The sequence below is a fragment of the Bufo bufo genome, chromosome 1 (assembly GCF_905171765.1).
Source record: "Bufo bufo chromosome 1, aBufBuf1.1, whole genome shotgun sequence".
In the NCBI taxonomy this organism is placed as follows: Eukaryota; Metazoa; Chordata; class Amphibia; order Anura; family Bufonidae; genus Bufo; species Bufo bufo.
In genome coordinates this window covers 768,040,507-768,060,951 of record NC_053389.1, presented here as the reverse complement: position 1 = coordinate 768,060,951, position 20,445 = coordinate 768,040,507, and the positions used below count along the sequence as shown (strand labels likewise).

Genomic DNA, 20,445 nt, shown 5'->3' with positions numbered 1-20,445 from the left:
TGACCCGGAAGGGCGTTATCTCTTTGTCAAAGGTACAATTGCTGATACCACAGTTACCCTAGCAAACCTCAATGCTCCCAACAAGGGACAAGTTCAGTGGCTCGTTCGGAGGCTCAAGCTATTGGCATCTTAGAAGGAGGGATTAGTTATTTTAGGCAGGGAATTTAACCTCCCATGGACCCAGAACTAGATTCCTCCTCCAAACGTACGCAAATATCACACAAACTCTTGGGTCGCCTTAAGAGTTCTTTGAAAAATGTAGAAGTCACAGATGCCTGGAGAACCCTAAACCCTACTTGCATTGATTACACCTTCTACTCCCAAGACAAATCCTCATTTTCTAGACTAGATTATCTTTTCCTTTCTACTGCTTATATCTCACTGGTTACGAGGGCTAACATTGGAAACATTACACTCTCCGATCATGCCCCAATATACCTTCATATTCTCCGAAGAAATCTGCCCCAGAGGGAATGGACTTTGCGTCTCAACGACACTTTAATTGCTGACCCCCTACATATTTCACAGCTCATTAGCTCTATAGAGGAGTACTTCAAATTTAACACATTAACAGAAATATTCCCTTCTACCGTATGGGAGACACACAAATCTGTACTTAGAGGGGAACTCATAGCCTTGGGCTCTGAAATAAAAATAAAAAAAAGACTCGCTCGGCAGCAAATGACACCTTTCTATCCCAAATTTCTAAACTAGAAGTTTCACACAAACGGTTGAATGCAAAAGCGAATGCCCGAGACTTATCAAGACTGCGAACTGAGCTAAAAAAACTTATTATGAAATCGGCCAAAAACACTTTGTCGTGCAATATTTAAAGCATATGCACACGGAGATAAGGGTAATAAACTAATGACAGCTATGCTAAAAAAACAACAGTTTGATTGCTTTGCAAGTCCACAGCTGATATTGCAAAGGCTTTCCAAAATTTCTATGCTTTCCTCTGAGGCGGAAGATCCTCTAGGATAGCATATGCCACATTAAGAAAAGAAAGAAGATTTGAAGACTTTGGTCTGCCGGACTTACATACATATTATATGGCTGTACAAATGAGTAGATGTGCATCCCTTATGATTTTTCCCCCTCCAAATCTTTGTGCTGATCTAGAGAGATACCTCCTCTCTGCGACAGAAAGACAAATATTGTGGGTGCTAAAACCTTTCTCAAAAGACACGCAGCAGTCAATTTTTCTGAAAGGCCCACTGACCATTTGGTCTGGACTCTATGAAGCTCAGATTATTCAGTTCCCTTCTCCCAATCTACCTCTTAATCTCCTAAAGCCCTATAGACACCCGAAGGCTATACAATCTTCGGGAGTGTGGTCCCGGCTGTCTAATCTCCCCCTTAAAGAGATCACTATGCTAGATGGTATTTTGAACTGGACTACCATACGAACGCTCCCCAGGGTCCACTCAGCTCCTTTTCTCCATCTTCTATATTTTCGTAGAGACATAAGAAACTTAACGTTGCCTTATAACCCCTCTAGAACCAGCTCTTTGTTGGAACAACTGCTGGAGTAGACTAAGCTCCCTTAACTTTACTTTCTCAGATGTATAAATCCATTCTCTTAGCCATGCCGCCGAAAATTTATTTTCTACGGAACTGGGAGAGAGAGCTTGAGATAACTCTTACAGAGCCAGATAAAGCTTTCATTCTAACCCATTCTCATGGGTTTAATCGCTGTATCAAAATTCAGGAAAACTCATACAAATTATTGACCAGGTGGTACAAAACCCCAGAGTTTCTACGTAGAATTAATCCTGATATATTGGACCAATGCTGGAGATGTGGTGTGGGGAAAGGTTCCCTATCCCATATCTGGTGGTTTTGCCCACGAATACAACCCTTTTGGACAGACGTGAGCTCTTTTTGATAAACCAAATCTGCTCTATTAGTCTATCACTGACACCCAAACTAGTTCTTCTTTGGTGCCCACAAGACGACTTCACCCCCTCTAAACACAACCTACCCACTATGCTCTTAACTGCTGCAAGTTTACTCTTACCTTCTCTCTGGAAAAGTGACCAAGCACCCGTAACCCAGTTATGGACAGGTAAGGTTGACCAGTTATATGGATTTGAGGAATTGGCTCATTGGGAGTCACACAAACGTTCATCCTTTCTGAAGATATGGGGCCCATGGAGAGCTTCATAACTTTGCTTCATAACACACTCCTACGACCACATACTTAGTATGCGCTCAGCCCACCTCTCACTCACAGCCTGGAAGCTGCTTATTTACTCCCATCCCGAGAGCTGTTAGTGAGAGTTGCTTCTTGGGGTAGCTTGAAATGTCTCTAGTGAGTAGGCACACAACCAGGTCTGCCTATACCCCCACCCCACTTATAGCTGGCACCTTAACTCAACCAACATCAGTTATCTCTCTCACACTAGGCACTTAAGCACTGTATTGAAACCACTAAATGTTATGTCTACAAACATACCATCACTTTCCCTAGCCCTTTTCATACCCCCCCCCCCCTGCCCCCCCCCCCCCCCGCCCCCTCTTTTTACACTGGTATTACACACAGATATTTGGTTAGCCTCAGTTATGACAGTCTAGAGGTTTTGCATATACGGAAAATGCTTTGTTAACCTCACATTGTCGCCTATGTAGTCCTTACATGACGCAGTAAGTCTACTACTCCAAATACGCAGGGCTGAGCCTTAAACTATAATATGCATAGCCTGTTATTCTGCATTAATGCTCCTTATACCAGATTGTTTGTAACAATATGTTTCACTTTATTTGTATTACCTGTTTTTCTTTCAATAATAAGAGAATTGACAAAAAAAATAAAAAAACTGCCAGTGACATAGACTTGAAGTTTGAAGAAATCAAAGTCCAGTGGCTAAATTAGGATTTTTTAAATCAATTAACTGGAAGGCAGTCTGAATGGTTTTATCTAGACTTGCTGGTAGCCATGTGCTAATATACTAAGCTTAATCCCGGCCAGATGACTACCAATACTCTCTGTAATGGGAGGAAATAGAGTCTTTATTGTTCAGACATGGGTTAAGAATTTTTATCATATCACCGCAAGCCTTTTCTGCAGTTTTTTTCTACATCCAGGTACACATTTCTAAATTCCTGTCGACCTGTCGAAGGACCTGCGCTAAGTGTGATGACGGCACTGCGTGCTTTCAGCATGATCGCGTAGTGACGTCATCACTGATGATGTCAGCAAGGGATCAGGAGCGAGCAAGTGGATGAGTTGAGTATCCCCCCCCCCCCCCCCCGTTCTTTCTAAGACAACTCCAGCCGCCATTTTAGGAAAAATTATTCGTTTAGAATAAAATTTTTCCTAAAATTTGGACCGAATTCCACTTTGGATGCTTATCTTCGCTCAGCACTAGTCATCAGTACATTAGTCTCGGAAAACTCTTTTAATCCAGAAACAAGCCAAGCAGTCAAGACAATAGAATCATAAGAAGCCTCTATACATGAAGCATTGCCTGTACCTCAGTCACACACATTCTTCCTTCCCTTCTGCATTAATCTAGCACTAGAGGTGGAAAAGCTGGCTTGACAAGTTACAGTAATATTACTATCTGACATGTAGCAAGCACCTGGGATGAAATGTACAAGAAGGGACATGAGGTCTAGCAGTTATCTATCATGTGAATTGTTTGACACAACAAGTGCAGTCACCACAGAGAAATCTACTATTACGGTGGTGGATCTGCTGCAGTACATATCACTCTGCCGTATGGAGGCCCTCAGCAGTCTTATGCCCCAGGGCTCTATTACAGATTTAATAGCTATAGGATAAGTGATGTGTCATGAAAATTGTCGTAATCCCCTCACTACACATTAAACACATCATTGTAGCCAAAATGACAATGTTCTGACCATGGATAATCCAGTCCTCATCATTCCATTTCTACCTTCTCCTCCATTACTGCTCTACAGTGCCATCTCACAACCTATCTCATCCAACATTTATGGCTTTTAGATATTGATTGATGTTTTATCATCGGAGGTTTAAGTCTTTGAGATGTAGTGCCTCCTGAAGTTCTCTTTCATTTCTGTAGCCAACACAGTGCCATTCATATCCATGTGGCTGTACTTGGTATTGTACCTCAACCTTATCAAGTAAATGGTGGATTTCCATATCAGTGTGGCAAGAGAGACCCCGTGATAGGAATTGAGCACTCTACAGCACTCCAGAGAGCACCATGATCCCTTCTTTCTGCTCATTTCTTGTAGTTCTGTGTATTAGGCCTTTCACACATCAGTGAATCATGGATGTGCGCTGTCCGTGGTCTCCACAGCACACCAAACTATTGTCTTGAATGTGTGTATTCAAGCATTAGTGGTTTTCTACTCACCATGGGTCTGTGGTGACACCAAGGAAGCATGTCCTATTTTTGTCCATGATTATGGATTCCTTACACACATTATAGTCTATGGGTCTGTGATAACCGTGTCTGTGATTGTTGCTATAGTATATGCTCTGGAAATTAACTTTTAGCCTAGCAGTGTACGTGAAATACGGATCACACGTGGAGGCCAAAAAACAGACACCTGGACCAAACATGGATTCTTTACGGACATCTGTTCAGATGAACCACTGACCATCTTGTCATGGATGTCATCATGGATGTGTGAATGAGACCTCAGACCCCAACCAATCACTCTTTATAGGCAATCCTAAGCCCCCAAGAACGCTTTCTCCCCGACAATCGCCTACTGTATTAACCCGTGTAAAGGGACCTTTAGATAATTAGCCAGTCCTGCCTAAATTGGTGGGTTCAGTCGACATTCCTGAATTGTGTATGGCCACCTTTTGCTTTCTAGCAGAAACAACACCATTAGGACAAAATAACACATAAACATCTATGTGCCAGTCAGAGGCTGGATACAAAAGGTCACTGAATATTCCTAGATTTTGAAAAGTACTAGTCAGGGACTCCAACCCTGCCGCTTCTGTTCCATTGCTTCCTGGTCACCACTGGTCTCCACTTCCTGGTTCCTCTTGACACACGGGAAATGATCGCTCAGCCAATCAGGCTGAGACATGCCGCCACTGCAGTCAGTGATTGGCAGAGTGGTCATTTTTAGAGATGAGCGAATTTCTCAAAAATTTTATTCGGCCAGCTTGCCGAATTTTTCGGAAAAATTCGGTTTGATCTGAGTTTATTCATGGCGAATGGCTGCAGAGAGTCTTTATAGTGGTGTAGAACACTGTGCCTTGCAGTAACACGCATAGAGAGTCTGCTGTGGTAGTGAAATAATACTGTGAGTCCGTATGACATGCAGATGACAGGCGTCGCTCTTAGAATCACTGCATACTTCACTTATTTGGGCAATCACGGGGCCATAACTGACCAAACAACTCAAGTGTGAACTCAGCCTTACAGGTCAATGTTAGCGTCAAGAAGAAGCGCACTCCTTTTACACCGTCGTCAGCTGATTCCACATAGATGTCTACAGAACCTGTTCTATTAAACACTTATACAAGTAGAGCCCTGCGACAGAGTGGAGAGGGTGTCAGCAGTAAGTTTGTGTTGACGTCACTGATTATTTTGCCCTTCCTCTGATCCATCAAAACAATAACCCACAAAAAACTGATCCTGTCTGTGGAGCATCCGCCTTCACTCTGTCAGCATTTGGTCAGTAATCCATCAGTATTGCTAATGCCCAAAAAAAAAAAACAGGAGTGGATCCAAAACAGAGATAACCGAGTCAACCAGCTGGGTTGCTGGTCAAGACACGACTGCTAGATGACACTGGGAGCTCAGGCCTCTCACTGCGACCTGTGCCTGCGCCAGAAACATTTAGGCCTCTGCCATTCCCCTGTGCAGGGCCTGGCACTTCTCTGTCTGACATACTGTTAGATCAGATAAATAAATAAAAAGGAAATTAAAACACCCCAAAAAAAGTATGTAATTTTCTCACTTCACTGCACAACGGCTAATAAGCCCTTTTTTCCCACTAATACACGCCACAAAAGGCTTTAGAACATATAACTGCACCGCTGAACGGGAAATATATTTAACTTTTGCCACTAATACACAACAAAAAGGGCTGTAATTTTCACACTTTACCACACAACAGCTAATAAGCCCCTTTTCCCACTAATACAAGCCAAAAAATGCTTTAGAACATATAACTGCAACGCACTAGGGCAAATAAGACGTAGAAATATTTCCTTGTAATAAACCCTGTTAATGCCTGTTTCAAACAGCACTTGCACCCTAATAAGAACGGTTTGCTGGAATTACAGAGCTGTATAATGGAAATTTGGGTCCCCAGTCAGTGCAGCAAAGTGTAATAGGATTGTTCCTACTGAACCCTGTTCAACATAAATGTTGCGGAATGATTCCTCCCTTACCTTTCCCTACACCTTGAATAATCTTTCCCTGCACTTATAAATCTTTTTTTTTAGCATAATAAAAAATGTTTTCCAACACTGTCACTAGCGCCTGCTGGCGTCTCTGTACACTGGTAAATGGCAGAATCTGAGATGGCTGAGGCTATTTATAGGGCTGTGACATCACCGGGCTGGCTGGCTGCTGATTGGCTGCATGCATGCATTATGGGTGATCCTGCCTTCCCAGAGTTCCTTGCTCCATGTCCTCACACGTGCAGCAGCCATTTTAGGAAAAAATGCGATTCGTTACCACGAATCGCGAGGAAATTCGGATTTGGTGAAAATAAATATTTTCCGGAAATTTGAATCGAATTCCACTTTGTCAACTTTGATTCGCTTATCTCTAGTGGCAGCAGCATCAGGAGGCCACAGAGTGGCACAATGGCAGAGTGTGGAGGTGGCTGCCGCAGCAGCATCAGGAGGAGGCCACAGGGTGGCACAATGACAGTGTGGAGGAGGTGGCAGCATGAGGAGACCACAGAGCGGCACAATGAGGTGGCTGCAGCAGCAGCATCAGGAGGAGGCCACAGAATAGCACAATGACAGTGTGGAGGTGGCAGCAGCAGCATTAGGAGGAGGCAACCGGGTGGCACAATGACAGTGTGGAGGTGGCAGCAGCAGCATTAGGAGGAGGCCATAGGGTGGCACAATGACAGTGTGGAGGTGGCAGCAGCAGCATTAGGAGGAGTGGCACAATGACAGTGTGGAGGTGGCATCAGGAGGAGGCCACCATGACAGAGTGTGGCAGCATGAGGAGACCACAGAGTGGCACAATGAAGTGGCTGCAGCAGCAGCATCAGGAGGAGGCCACAGAGTGGCACAATGACAGTGTGGAGGTGGCAGCAGCATTAGGAGGAGGCCACAGGGTGGCACAATGACAGAGTGTGGAGGTGGCAGCAGCAGCAGCAGCATCAAGAGTAGGCCACCATGACAGAGTGTGGCAGCATGAGGAGACCACAGAATGGCACAATGAGGTGGCTGCAGCAGCAGGAGGAGGCCACAGAATGGCACAATGACAGTGTGGAGGTGGCAGCAGCATTAGGAGGAGGCCACAGGGTGGCACAATGACAGAGTGTGGAGGTGGCAGCAGCAGCATCAGGAGGAGGCCACAGGGTGGCACAATGAGGAGGAGGCCACCATGACAGAGTGTGGCAGCATGAGGAGACCACAGAGTGGCACAATGAGGTGGCTGCAGCAGCATCAGAAGGAGGCTACAGAGTGGCACAATAACAGTGTGGAGGTGGCAGCAGCAGCATTAGGAGGAGGCCACAGGGTGGCACAATGACAGAGTGTGGAGGTGGCAACAGCAGAATCAGGAGGAGGCCACAGGGTGGCACAATGACAGTGTGTAGGTGGCAGCAGAAGCATGACAAGGCCACAGAGTGGCACCATGACAGAGAGTGGCAGCATGAGGAGACCACAGAGTGGCACAATGAGGTGGCTGCAGCAGCAGCATCAGGAGGACGCAGCGCCGACACCATGTTGTTGGTCACCATGGTTTCGATTTTGAATTGTCACGGAGAAAGCCAGGATTCGATTTCTTGATGAAGGACATGGAGCAGTTCCTCCCCTGTGTGACTCTGCTCACCCAGGCAAACGGGGTGCAGAACAGCGTGACACCGCCGTGCCCTGCACATGTGGTATTCTGGAGGGGTACTGTGAATTGTCTCTGCAGTGGAGGCTGAGGACACGGTGGAGGATTAGGAGGCAGAGGCGGACATTGTCGCAGGACCAACGGCATGAGAACGTGGAGGCAGAAGCGGCATCACATGGCCAAGTTGCTGGTGTGGCTGTGCAGGAACCACATTCACCCAGTGGGCCGTAAAGGACATGTACTGTCCCTGACCGTAGTTAAAGCTCCACACGTCGGCGATGCCGTGCACTTTGGCAGACACCGACAGGCTCACATCTTTTGTTCTACATGTGTTTGCAGGGCTGGTACTGCCTTTTTGGCAAAGAAATGACGGCTTGGGACTCTCCACCTCGGCTCGGCACACGCCATCAGTTCTCTGAAAGGTGCAGAGTTCACCACTTGGAAAAGGAGGGAATGCAGTACCAGCTGCTTGGACAGGACACATTTAGCTTCTGCGCCGTTGGTTGAGTGCACGGATACTGTTGTCTCTTGGCAATCGCTTTGGTGATCGATTGCTGATGGAATGACTGACGATGAGCAGGAGCATCAGGACCAGCAGATGATGGGAATGACAGACAGCTCCCTTCGGCTGAGGTGGAGGAGCCTTGACTGCCTGAAATCGGGTGCGTGCCACTGGGTGATGCAGCGGTTGCTGTGGCAGGCTGGACCACCACATCGGAGCCACGGTTCTCCCAGGCCACTTTATGGTGACACTGCATACAGTATGTTGACGCAGGGCTGTGGTGCCAACATGGCCACGCTTCACCTTCTGCCCACAGATTCTACAAATGGCCATGTTCACCTCCTCCGGCAGCTTAACAAAAAAATTGCCACATCGCCGAGTAGGTAAGTTTACCCCCAAAACTCCGCACTGACTGACTGCTACCGCCGCTGCTTTCGTGAACCCCTGCACCACTACTTTCCGGGCAGGTAGGCTCCTGTGAAGTGGGTGGTCTACTACGGACACGTTTGGCTCCCGACCTCCCACTGCTGCCACCCTGCTGACTCCTGACCACGCTAGCGACTTGCTGGCGCCACCGCTGCCTCACAGGCAAGCTGCCACCCTCTTCTCCCAATGATGATGGCTCCCAACTGCGATCAGCTACATCATCATCATCATCGAGTACTGTCTGCACGTCACTGATGTCCTCCTCAACAGTCTCTGGGTATGGAGCCTGACCGCTCGCAACACCAGCTCCCACGCCACTCTCCTCATCACTACTTGCCCGCCTACTGGAGGAAGCGGTGGATGTCTCCTCCACATCTTGGCTGGGAGCCCACAGCATATAATACTTGACTGGCTGAGGGAACAAAAAAGGACAGAGACAGGTTGAGGACAGGTGAGGGCACAGGGCCTGCTCCCGGACCATGCCATCTAAGGGTTGTGTCTGACGAACCTACCAACTCTGGGCGGGGGGGTGTAATGTTGTCACTTGGGACAAAGCGGATGACCGAGTCAACCATTCAAGAACTGTTGGGCTGCTGGTCGAGACACGACTGCTAGATGACACCGGGAGCTCAGGCCTCTCGCTGCGACTCCTGCTGCCACACCCACTTACTTACTCTGCTACGACCTGTGCCTGCGCCAGAAACATTTAGACCTCTGCCACTCCCCTGTGCAGGGCCTGGCACTTCTCTGTCTGACATACTGTTAGAGCAAATAAATAAATAAAAAGGAAATTAAAACACCCCAAAAAAGTCTGTAATTTTCTTACTTCACCACACAACGGCTAATAAGCCCTTTTTTCCCCACCAATACACGCCAAAGAAGGCTTTAGAACATATAACTGCACCGCTAAACGGCAAATTATATATCTTTTTTGCCACTAATTCACGCCAAAAAGGGCTTTAAAACATATAACTGCACCGCTGAATGACAAATATATATTTTTTTGCCACTAATACATGACAAAAAGGGCTGTAATTTTCGCACTTTACCACACAACGGCTAATAAGCCCTTTATTCCCACTAATACAAGCCAAAAAATGCTTTAGAACATATAACTGCACACAAGGGCAAATAAGACGTAGAAATATTTCCTTGTAATAAACCCTGTTAATGGCTGTATCAAACAGCACTTGCAGCCCAATAACAAGAACAGTTTGCTGGGATTACAGAGCTGTATAATGGCAATTTGGATCCGCAGTCAGTGCAGCAAGGTGTAATAGGATTGTTCCTATTACCCAGGCTGTGAACTCCCCTACTGAACCCTGTTCTGCTTCAATACTGTGGAATGATTCCTCCCTATCCTTTCCCTGAACTTCTATACAGCAAAATAAAAGTTTTAAAGTCTTTTCTACCACTGTCCCTAGTGCCTGCTGACATCTCTCCCTGCACTAAGTACACTGGAAAATGGCTGAATCCAAGATGGCTGAGGCTATTTATAGGGCTGTGACATCACAGTGCTGGCTGCTGATTAGCTGCATGCATGGCATTGTGGGTGATCCCTCGTTCCCAGAGTTCTTTGCTCCATGTCCTAACATGTGCAGCAGCCATTTTAGAAAAAAATGCGATTCGTTACCACGAAGTATGAGGAAATTCAGATTCGGTGCAAATCGAATTTTTCCTGAAATTCGGATCGAATTCCACTTCGTCAACTTCGGTTCGCTCATCTCTAGTCATTTTCTATGTGTTGAGAGGGATGAGAAGGATAGCCATTGGCTCAACCAGACTCCACGACAACTGTCCCCTATATGCAGAGCCACCATGTTAGATAAGATTGCGCACCTTATGTCACTAGCTGGACTGGCACAACACATTACCTGTCCATGGTGCTGAAGACAACATCTTATTTTTTTGTATATGTCTCTGTTCCAACATATCTTATTATAACAGATACAATATATTGTAACTTCTGTTAGATTGTATATGGCCAAGGTATTATGGGACGTTAGGTACCTGGAGACAAACCATGCAGCTTCTATGGCGCCCGGAGTGAGACAGAGGCGGCGATGAACTCCATCTCTTGCCTCCAGACGGGAAACCACTGCATATTCCTGTAGCCGCCACTAGAGGGAGCTCAGTACATATAGATTTTTCCAGCTTCCATTAAGTGCAATGGTAACTGTATAAATTCCTATGCACTGAACTCTCAGTAGTGGTGGCTGCAAAAATAACATTTTTATAATACACTGTGTAGGGGGAAGAATAACTTTTATAGCTATATAGGAGATAGTTATTAATATATTTATGCCAGTTGTCTGGTGTAAATACACACAGAAATATGAAGTTCTAAATGAGTGCCTATATTGATGAAGCACCTGATCCACATTGTGCTGACATAGAAGTTGGTTAAAATGGGTGAAGTACAGCACGACTTTTTTCTATTAAAAAATCCCTCCATTTATATTTGACAGAAATCTCACAGGGAGGGGATCCATGATATCTATGTACGCCACTGGTCCATGCTATGCATGTATGTGCTGGGTCCTCCAAAGTCAATAACAAGCTTTGCAGCTGCTCTCTGCCGTTCTCTAAACCAGATAATCCTTTAAGTTACTCCAACAGAAAAATATTATAAGGAGAGTTATCTGATGGTAAAGTCACATTGACATTATTAATGCCCATTTTTTTTTAAAGTTCCTAGTAAATACTTACCAGATTCACCAAAGGTCCTCCAGAATTTCCATACTAAAACAAAAAAGAAATAAATGATAAAGAGTATTAATGAAGCACGGTACCATCAAGTATAAACCTTTACATCTGAGTTCTGATTTCCTACATATAGCACAGCATGTAAAGCTGGAGACTCACATTAATGATGGCGTCTGTCTGGATGTAATCCATGTCAGAATCCTTCAGACCTAGCTCCTTCCCTCCTCGTTGGGTTGTGCTGATAATACCGGTGGTGACGGTGTTCTGTAGAGAGAATGGGCTGCCCAAAGCCACCACAAATTCTCCGGGTCGTAAGTCAGATGATCGGCCCAGCATGAGAACTGGAAGAGGTGCCTATAAACGAGATTTTACATTTGCAGTTGGGCTTGAATGGCCCATCGTGAGGTACTGATGGGCTGCTGTGCCTAAGCCCAAAGACTCCTTGCTCTGCCAGGTGGTGGAGGCCCTTGAGGTTCCAACATTGATGGCCTATATCTTAAGTCACCATTAACGAGGAGACATCTTATATTCATTAACATTAAGAACTCTATGGGAAGGCACATACCAATAAATAATTTCATTGAGACAACGGCCCACCGCTTTCCCAGCTCCTGGTGGGTTGCTGGCGCTAGATGTGTAAGAAGTTCATAATACAATCCAATATAGGAAAAAACAAATGGTCTTTTGCATTATATAAAGCTCAGCTTGGGGTGAGTTGACACTTCAGGTATTTGGTCAGTTATTCCCACCAATTATTGTGAGCCAAAGCCAAATTTGGGTAAAAAAAACTGAACATTTCCATAACTTTCCATTATGGCTTATCTCTGCGTAGGCTTCACTGCTGGTTTTGGTTCACAATATCTGATAAAAAAATAACTGACCAAATAACTGAAGTGTGAACTCGGCCTATGCTGTTAAGGGATGTGTCTGATAGCAAGCTTGTCGACTGTTTCTAGTGACAACCAGCAGAATTATGAATGTAGCTCTGGAGAAGTATACAAGCTCAAACACAAGATCAGTCCCATATAAGTAATGTAATATATCTACAAAGTGATTTTAAATGGTTATGTACTTACATCAGGGTCAATCTTAATTAGTGCTATATCCAACTTCTGGTCAATGTCCTTGATCTTGGCATCATAATGAGCCCCATCTTTTACTTCTACTTTAATCCTCTGCTTGTTAGTAAGGACATGGGCATTTGTCACAATGAGTCCATCTTCAGACACAATAAATCCTGAGCCACTGGAAACAGGCATCTCCTGGCCAGTAAATGGTGACCTGCAGAAAGAAAACACCGGCTTGGATTACCACTACTACTACTACTACTACTACTACTACTACTACTACTACTACTACTAATCCTAATACCAGTCTTTGTCTTGGAGAAGCATAGAATAAAGGAGATGCTGAGCTCAAAGCTGTTTAAATCCTGGATAGACCCATATAAAAAGCCTTTGAGTCCTTTCTCCTTCAGACACATCAAGAAAGCTTGTGAGCCTTCATTCCCCCTTCACAAACACACAGAAAAAGCTTGTCCTGCTTAGCCCACCCACACATAGAGACAGCCTGAATGTCCTGCTCTCCCTTGCCCACTCACAAGAAAGCCTATGAGTCCTGCTTCCTTTCCCACACAGAGAAAACCTATGAGTCCTGCTTCCTTTCCCACACAGAGAAAGCCTGTGAGTCCTGCTACACCCACCATCAAATAGAGAAAGTCTGTAAATCCTGCTTCCACTACACACAAAGAGAGAAAGCCTGTGAGTCCTGCTTCCCCGGCCCACACCTGTCTGTGAGTCCTGCTTCGCCACCCACAACTAGAGAAAGCCTGTGTAGCCTGCTTCCGTTGCCAACACATAAAGAAAGCTTGCGAGTCCTACTTCCCCTTCAACACATTGAGAAAACATGTGAGTCCTGCCTCCCCCATCCACACAAAGAGGAAGTCTATGAGTCCTGCTATGCCTGCCCACCCATAGAGGAAACCAGTCTTTCTTCCACCATTCATGCCGAAGGAGTCTGTCCACTACACTGGCTTTCGTGGGGGCTATTACACATGCCCTAACTTGTACCAGCCAATGGCTGGCAAACCGGGGTACTTTAGGCACTTTAGGAAGTACTTTAGGAGTGTTCCACAGGATTGGTGCTTAACAAATGTGGTGCCAATATACAAAAAGTGGTCAAAAACAGAACCTAGAAACTATAGGCCAGTAAGTAACATCTGTCATGGGTAAACTGTTTGAAGTTTTTTTTAAGAAGAAAGCTATGCAAATGAGCTCTTTAGAAGGTCTGCCTCTGATGCCACCAGATGTAAGGCAGCTATCCTATAAGTCAATGTTCGACCCTTTAAATAGGCCTTAAGACATGACTGGAACATTAAATAAGCCAGCACCTAAATCTATGCCAGTTTCCTTACTGACTTAAATTTAGACCATTTTCTATGGCTAAAACAGGCATAAAAAATGATAAATGAGACAGGCCTATCCCCTTCCCTACCCACACTTTGCCCACTTTTTTAGACATGAAATGAGCGGGAAAAAGTCACAGATTGTGGCACAAATAACCTTTGCACTGCAATCTGCGCCAGAAATATGCCAAAAATAGACAAATTTCTGTTAGTAAATGACTCTCCACTGCCTAACCTAACCAGTGCCTGATCACCTGACTCCTTGCTGCCTGCCCTGACCTTTGGATTGTTTATCGACTTGCTCGAACTCTGCCTGTCCCTGACTATGATTTTGCCTGATCTCTTGGTGCTCCACAATGGTGTCTTTGACCCCCACGAGTCAGCTGTCAACCAAAAAGGTACTACTCCAGGAGGTCAGGAGGTAACGACCTGGTGGCTCTGCTGCAGTGAAGTCTAGATCCCTGTATATGGGTTAAAGGGTTAGAACCAGGGGACTGCCAAGATAACATCCTTAGGACTAGCCAAAAGTCAAACCTGTTGGTTGACACAGTGGTTCCATACCCATTGCCGTAACAGTTTCTACCTTATTGACACACTATTTGTGCCAATTTTAAAAAAGCTTTTCTGAGGAGCAAATGGGGAGAGCTATAATATGATGATCTCATAGAGCTTGAAGGTTCCCGCGTCTGCCAGCAGAATTATGAATACAGCTGTAGACTATAACATCGTCAGTAACTCAGGAGTAGTACAAGCAAGTTAAGTAATATAATGCATTAATTAAGTTACTATGTAGATAAACAATATTTCATCTGTCAGCTTTTTACGTAAATTATATTTATCTGTAATATGGAGTAGAATAAACACAGAGGAGTTTTCAAATTCAACATTAGGAATTTTGACTTCATAGATTGAGTTCCCCACACACATCCCTTATTTACAGGCCCTGAGGACAGCAACTACAAAGACCATCTCTTCCTCTTGAGGACCCCCACTTCCCCCATCATGTCTATGATAACCTGGGCAGTCCAGAAATGTGTAATACTTAATGTCTCCTGAGGTGGCACTGTAGAATTGAACCCTTACTGCCCAGTGCAATCAGAGCATACAGCCAATCACTAAGATTCTGAGCAGAAAGACTGCCTGTGATCATTTTATCCTCAGAGGACCCTTCTAACAAATGGGATTATACAACATGGACAACCCCGGATGTTCTGACAATAAAAGCACGATGGACTGGTCACCCTCAATATGTATATCTTTGAGTCTATGTTTAGCTTTAGCCTTAATGAAGACATGAAAAGAACATAATTTTTTCTCATAAATGTGCAGTATATCAGTCAATCCTGATTGGATGTGACCCATGAAACTTGATGATTACCTTCTAAAAAGTTCCAGATGGACAACAGCTGGAGCGATCTTCTGCACCACGTCAGCTATGAAATTAAACTTGTATCTCAGGCTGTCAGGGTAACGTGAACCTTTAAAAAAAATATTTTTCATGCTGTTAATATATAAAATAAATGTAAAAACAAGTGATTTCACAGGAAAAGTTCCATGTTATCATAGTCTCTTTAAACCAATCTGGTTTATAAAATAGGTGGTGACTGATTTAGAAGATATTTCCATGACATTGGACTGTCAATTTAATTCTTAAATATGATTGCGAAGAGTTGCTTGCCGGAGACGACTGCTTCCATCCTGAGTGTTTATGTTGGAAAATTATTTCTTGCACAAAAGTATCTATAAAGTGGAAAAATAGGCTGTAAAAGGGGTACTCCTGCCAGAAAAACAAATCAACTATGCAGTAGAAAAGTGATAAATGTTAAAGGGAGACTGTCAGCAGTTTTGAACAAGCTCAACTGCTGACAGCACTGGGTAGGGTCTTGGGAGAGCAGGACATACATTTTTTATGGTGATTTTATTATCAGGAGTAGTGTGAATATAAAGCTTTATTCTGCCAGATTCAGATTGCTCCAGCAAGTGCTCAAGAGGCGGAGCTTTACTGTGAAGTGCTCTCTGCGTTGAACTGCTTCACAACCCCTCCTTTCTTAACTGAGTGACAGCTGTAGCATCCAACCAGGAGTACACTGCAGCTGTCACTCAGAACAGAGGGGAGGGGCTGTGAAGCAGCTCAATGCAGAGAGCACTTCACAGTGAAGCCCCACCTTCTGGGCACTTGGTGGAGCAGAATCTAGCAGAATAAAAGTTCATATTCACGCTACTTCTGATGACAAAAGCTCCACAAAACATATGTTAGCACTGCTCTCCCCAGCCTCTACCTAGCACTGTCTGAAGTTCAGCATGGTCAAGACTACTGACAGACAGGATAGGTCATCCTGGCACTCACTAATCAGCTATTAGTGGCAGCCACAGGTTCCTGATGTAAACAGTGTATGGAGCCAGAACACCATAGCTCCGTACACTGTGTATTCTTGGATGACTTGAATAGGAGCATTAGCTGCAGTACCCGCGAACGGCCACTACACAGTGTACAGAACTATGGTGTCCTGGCTCCATACATTGTTTACTCCCACAACCTGCTAACAGCTGATTGGTGTTGCTGGGAGTCAGAGAGCCTCCTATGGATAGGTCATCAATATCTTGGCCCCAGAAAAACACCTTTAAGGGCTCATTCAGAGGACCATAGTGTTTTACGGTCTGTAAATTGCGGTTCCGCAAAACATGGATATCGGCCCGTGTGCATTCCGCAATTTGAAGACCGCACATGGCCGGCATTATGATAGAAAATGACTATTCTTGGCCGCAATTGCGGACAAGAATAGGACATTCTCTATCTTTTTTGCGGGGCTGCGGAACCGAATCAGAACAGCACACTGTGTGCTATCTGCATCTTTTGCGGCCCCATTGAAATGAATGGATCCGCACACGTTCTGCAAAATTGCGGAACGGATGCAGACTCATTCATACGGTCGTGTGAATAAGCCCTAAATGATACAATTCTAACTGCCTGAAACCATCACTAGGTGGAGTTGCCTTTGGGTTTATACATCTTGAACTGAACTTAATGGAATACATTTGCATGTAGTGAGCTCGCCCTAGTGGTGGCTCTAGGTAACCGCTAAGTTAGTGTCACCGAACTGGGGGAAGTTTAATGGTGGACCCCCTCTAACCACAGGCCCCATGGCAGCCACGTACCTTTATAGTCTGTGGATTTCAATGCAGAGGTATTGATTCTCTCTGTGATTTGGAAGTAGAATATTGCAGCATGTATCTCACTAGTAGACATGCTGATCGGTCTGATAAGGGCACATTCCCCCAACACACGCATGCAGCAAGAATCTGTATGTCACTGGGTGAGTGTTGCTGGAAGGCCGTCTCCCGTATATCCCCTACATATGTGCAATCAGCATGTTCTCGCATGACACTGACTCATAAACACACACTCACAGGTATTTCCCCTGCAGAAAGCTGCCTGTCACCTCCAGCTACGACACCGCAGATCAACACATCTGCGGCACGCTGCCTCACCACCGATAAACACGCCCAAAAGAAAAAATCCTCCTTAAAAGGGCTAGCACCTATAAAATACTGTGGAATTGGTGGCAGGCTGAGTGGCGTTACTAGAAGGGGTGCAGAGGTAGCTGTCATACCCGGGCTCTGGACAGTGCCCATGCCTAAGGGCTCATGGACGGTGGGGGCCCTCATATACACTTTACACTGGGCCCCGACTGAACAGTCTGTAGGCCAGAATGCCCAGTGGAAACCTATAAAACATTTTTATGGTGGAGTTCCCATGTATTAATATTTATTAGGGATTATTCCTGACACCCTAATGGATCATTTCTGGTCAGCAACATCCACCAAGCAGTAGCCTAAAATAACACTGGATCTCTATGTTCTTGTGCCAATCTAACATACAAGACAATGTGCATACTTCTGACCAGGGTCGGATTGGCCATAGACCCTACAGGGAAATTTCTTGGTGGGACGATGCCCTAGGGGGCCACCCAAGTCCTCCTCTCTGCCGCTGACCAGGTACATTACTCAACAGTAATTAACGCTGTGAGAATCATGTACCCGGCCAGTGACTGCGCATGCCCTCCTGAGTTCAACTGCTGTGGCCCGCACCTCACCTCCTAAGCCCCCCGCTCCATAGTCAACTGGAGGAGGAGGACAGAAGATGGTAGCTATAGATGACCACCACAGAGGGCCAGCTTTTGGGGAAGTATATTGTGCTACACTGTGTTATTTATGGTATTGTTGACCCTGCCTACTTGTGTTGCCGCGACTTCTGTTAATTTGGACCTGTCTACAAAATGGGGCCACTTTTAGTTTTTTTTCCAGGGCCACTTTAAGTTCCCTGTCACAATCCCCTGCTTCTGACCCTGACTGCCAGGGAAAGTGGATCTGGTGTGACCTAGTAATGAAGAGGTCCAGCAGTGAATATATTAATCTTCCAACATTATTTTGCAAGATGCCCATAAACCACCTATGACCTAGGTCATAAGATTTACCCCAGAATACAAAATCAGTATCTGATTGGTGGGGGTCCAACACCTGGAACCCCCGGCGATCAGGTGTTTGAAAAGGCATCGGCACTCACAGTAGTGCCGCGGCATTCTCCCAGCTTTCCCTAGGCCAGTGACAACACGTTCATCGGTCATGGCCTAGGCACAGCTCAGCTACATAGAAGTGAATGAGGCTGAGTTGCCAGAAGTGAGCTGGTCCCAACCATCTTATTGGAGTTGGAAGCTCCTCAGTTGAAGTGTGTGTAGGCTGTGTGAGAGAGCGGAGTGACCTGCTCTGTGAGCCAAGAGCAGTCGGCATAGTGATGGTGTGCCAACCCTGAGAGAAGAAACTGCTGGATTTAACAGAAGGTATAATGGCTATACAAAGAAGAGTGCAGAATGTATGTCATAGAAGGTAATATCTATAATTTGGCTATAGACTTCCTTGCATTTTGGTTGGGATGATAAAACTCAGGTCCCTCAGCATATTAAAGAGACAGAATGGCCATCTGTTGGAGAACTGCACCCTGATGAGTGAACTGGGGAAATACAAATATAGGGGGAGCGAGAGAAATAGGTTGCACCCCTTGGCTGAATTGGGAGGATTTCTCAGGTGAAGAGGAACTAAGAGGGAACTTATAGACTGTCTACACCCCCTATACCAAATAGAGACATGCACACATTTTAAAAATGTGGACGCAAATAGCTATTTGGATTATAAGCGCTGCCACTATATGAAGTGGAAGAGAAATATACCGTACAGCCAGATGAGGAGAATTAGGAGAAACTGCTCTAAAAATAGTACCATGGAGAAACAATTAGAGATCCTCAAACTGAGATTTATAGAGAAGGGATACCCAGAGGGTCTTATACTAGACTCAATGAAGAGAGTCAGGGAAGAAAACCATTAGACAATCTTCCGTCCAAGAGGCCGATGAACTCCAAATCCATAAAACAATGCGTTACCAGAAGCTTCTGGAGAAAGTAATTATAAAAATCACTTTATAACATGGTATAACGCAGCGCACCACAGAATTAAGAACATTCAGTATTAAACCAGCACTGGCCAGTCCTCATGGGAGACCCTATAATAGGGAAAATAATCCCAAAAAATCCACAGATTACATTCCGGAGGGCTAAAACTCTAAAAAAACATTATGGCACGCTCCTGTCTTAAATTTAACGGTACTACAAAGGGAAACAAAAGATTAGTCAATTCCATCAAACAAACAGTAGGGTCATATAAATGTGGCCAGAAGAGATGCAAGTGCTGTTCTAACCTCAGTGACAAAGTGAAAGAAGTAACCATCCTAACTTCTGGTGAAAAAGTTCCTTTACGAGACCGCATGGACTGCAGTTCACACAACATCATCTATATGCTAGAATGTCTGTGCGGTCTCCAATATATTGGGCGGGCTATACAGAGCGTAATAGACAGGACCAACTCTTATTGCTCAAATATAAATAAAAAATACATGAAACATAGCCATTTCGCACAGATCCATTCAGGTGACCCTACAGACTTAAAGATTACCCCAATTAAATGGGCCCCACTATCGTTCCAAACCCTGTGCAGAAAAGAGATGTATTGGATTTATCGCTTTTATTCTCTCACCCCTTTTGGCCTAAATGAAACACTAGAACACAATAATTACTAATAATATTCATTTAAATTATTCATGAATCAGTGCAAATATATTTATCTAGTTTTGCGCCCAATGTTATTTATAATCATCTATTGACTTATACATTTTAACTTAATTTATTCTTCTTCCCTGTGCCCAATGGCATTTGAATGTATTCTGTTTTTTAACATGGGTTTCTATATATTTTATTATTCCCATATATTTTATTACTATTATTGGTATTAAGATATATTTGTGTTAGGCGCTTACGGTAGTACAGTGAAGAGCCCTGGGAAGCAGGGAAAGAAATGCAGTCGGTTGTGGTGTG

General features: G+C 44.8%; 1 protein-coding gene across 1 annotated transcript in view; it reads right to left on the bottom strand.

Annotated features, from left to right (window-relative positions):
• The window catches only part of HTRA4 (HtrA serine peptidase 4), a 43,388-nt gene that overhangs the window by 8,598 nt on the left and 14,345 nt on the right, over window positions 1-20,445 (bottom strand). Inside the window, exons 2-5 of the mRNA XM_040414750.1 lie at window positions 15,402-15,501; window positions 12,696-12,900; window positions 11,779-11,973; window positions 11,623-11,655 (exon numbers count right to left, since the gene is read on the bottom strand). Coding sequence (XP_040270684.1) covers window positions 11,623-11,655; window positions 11,779-11,973; window positions 12,696-12,900; window positions 15,402-15,501 — 533 coding nt within the window. The remainder of the gene's footprint in view (window positions 1-11,622; window positions 11,656-11,778; window positions 11,974-12,695; window positions 12,901-15,401; window positions 15,502-20,445) is intronic.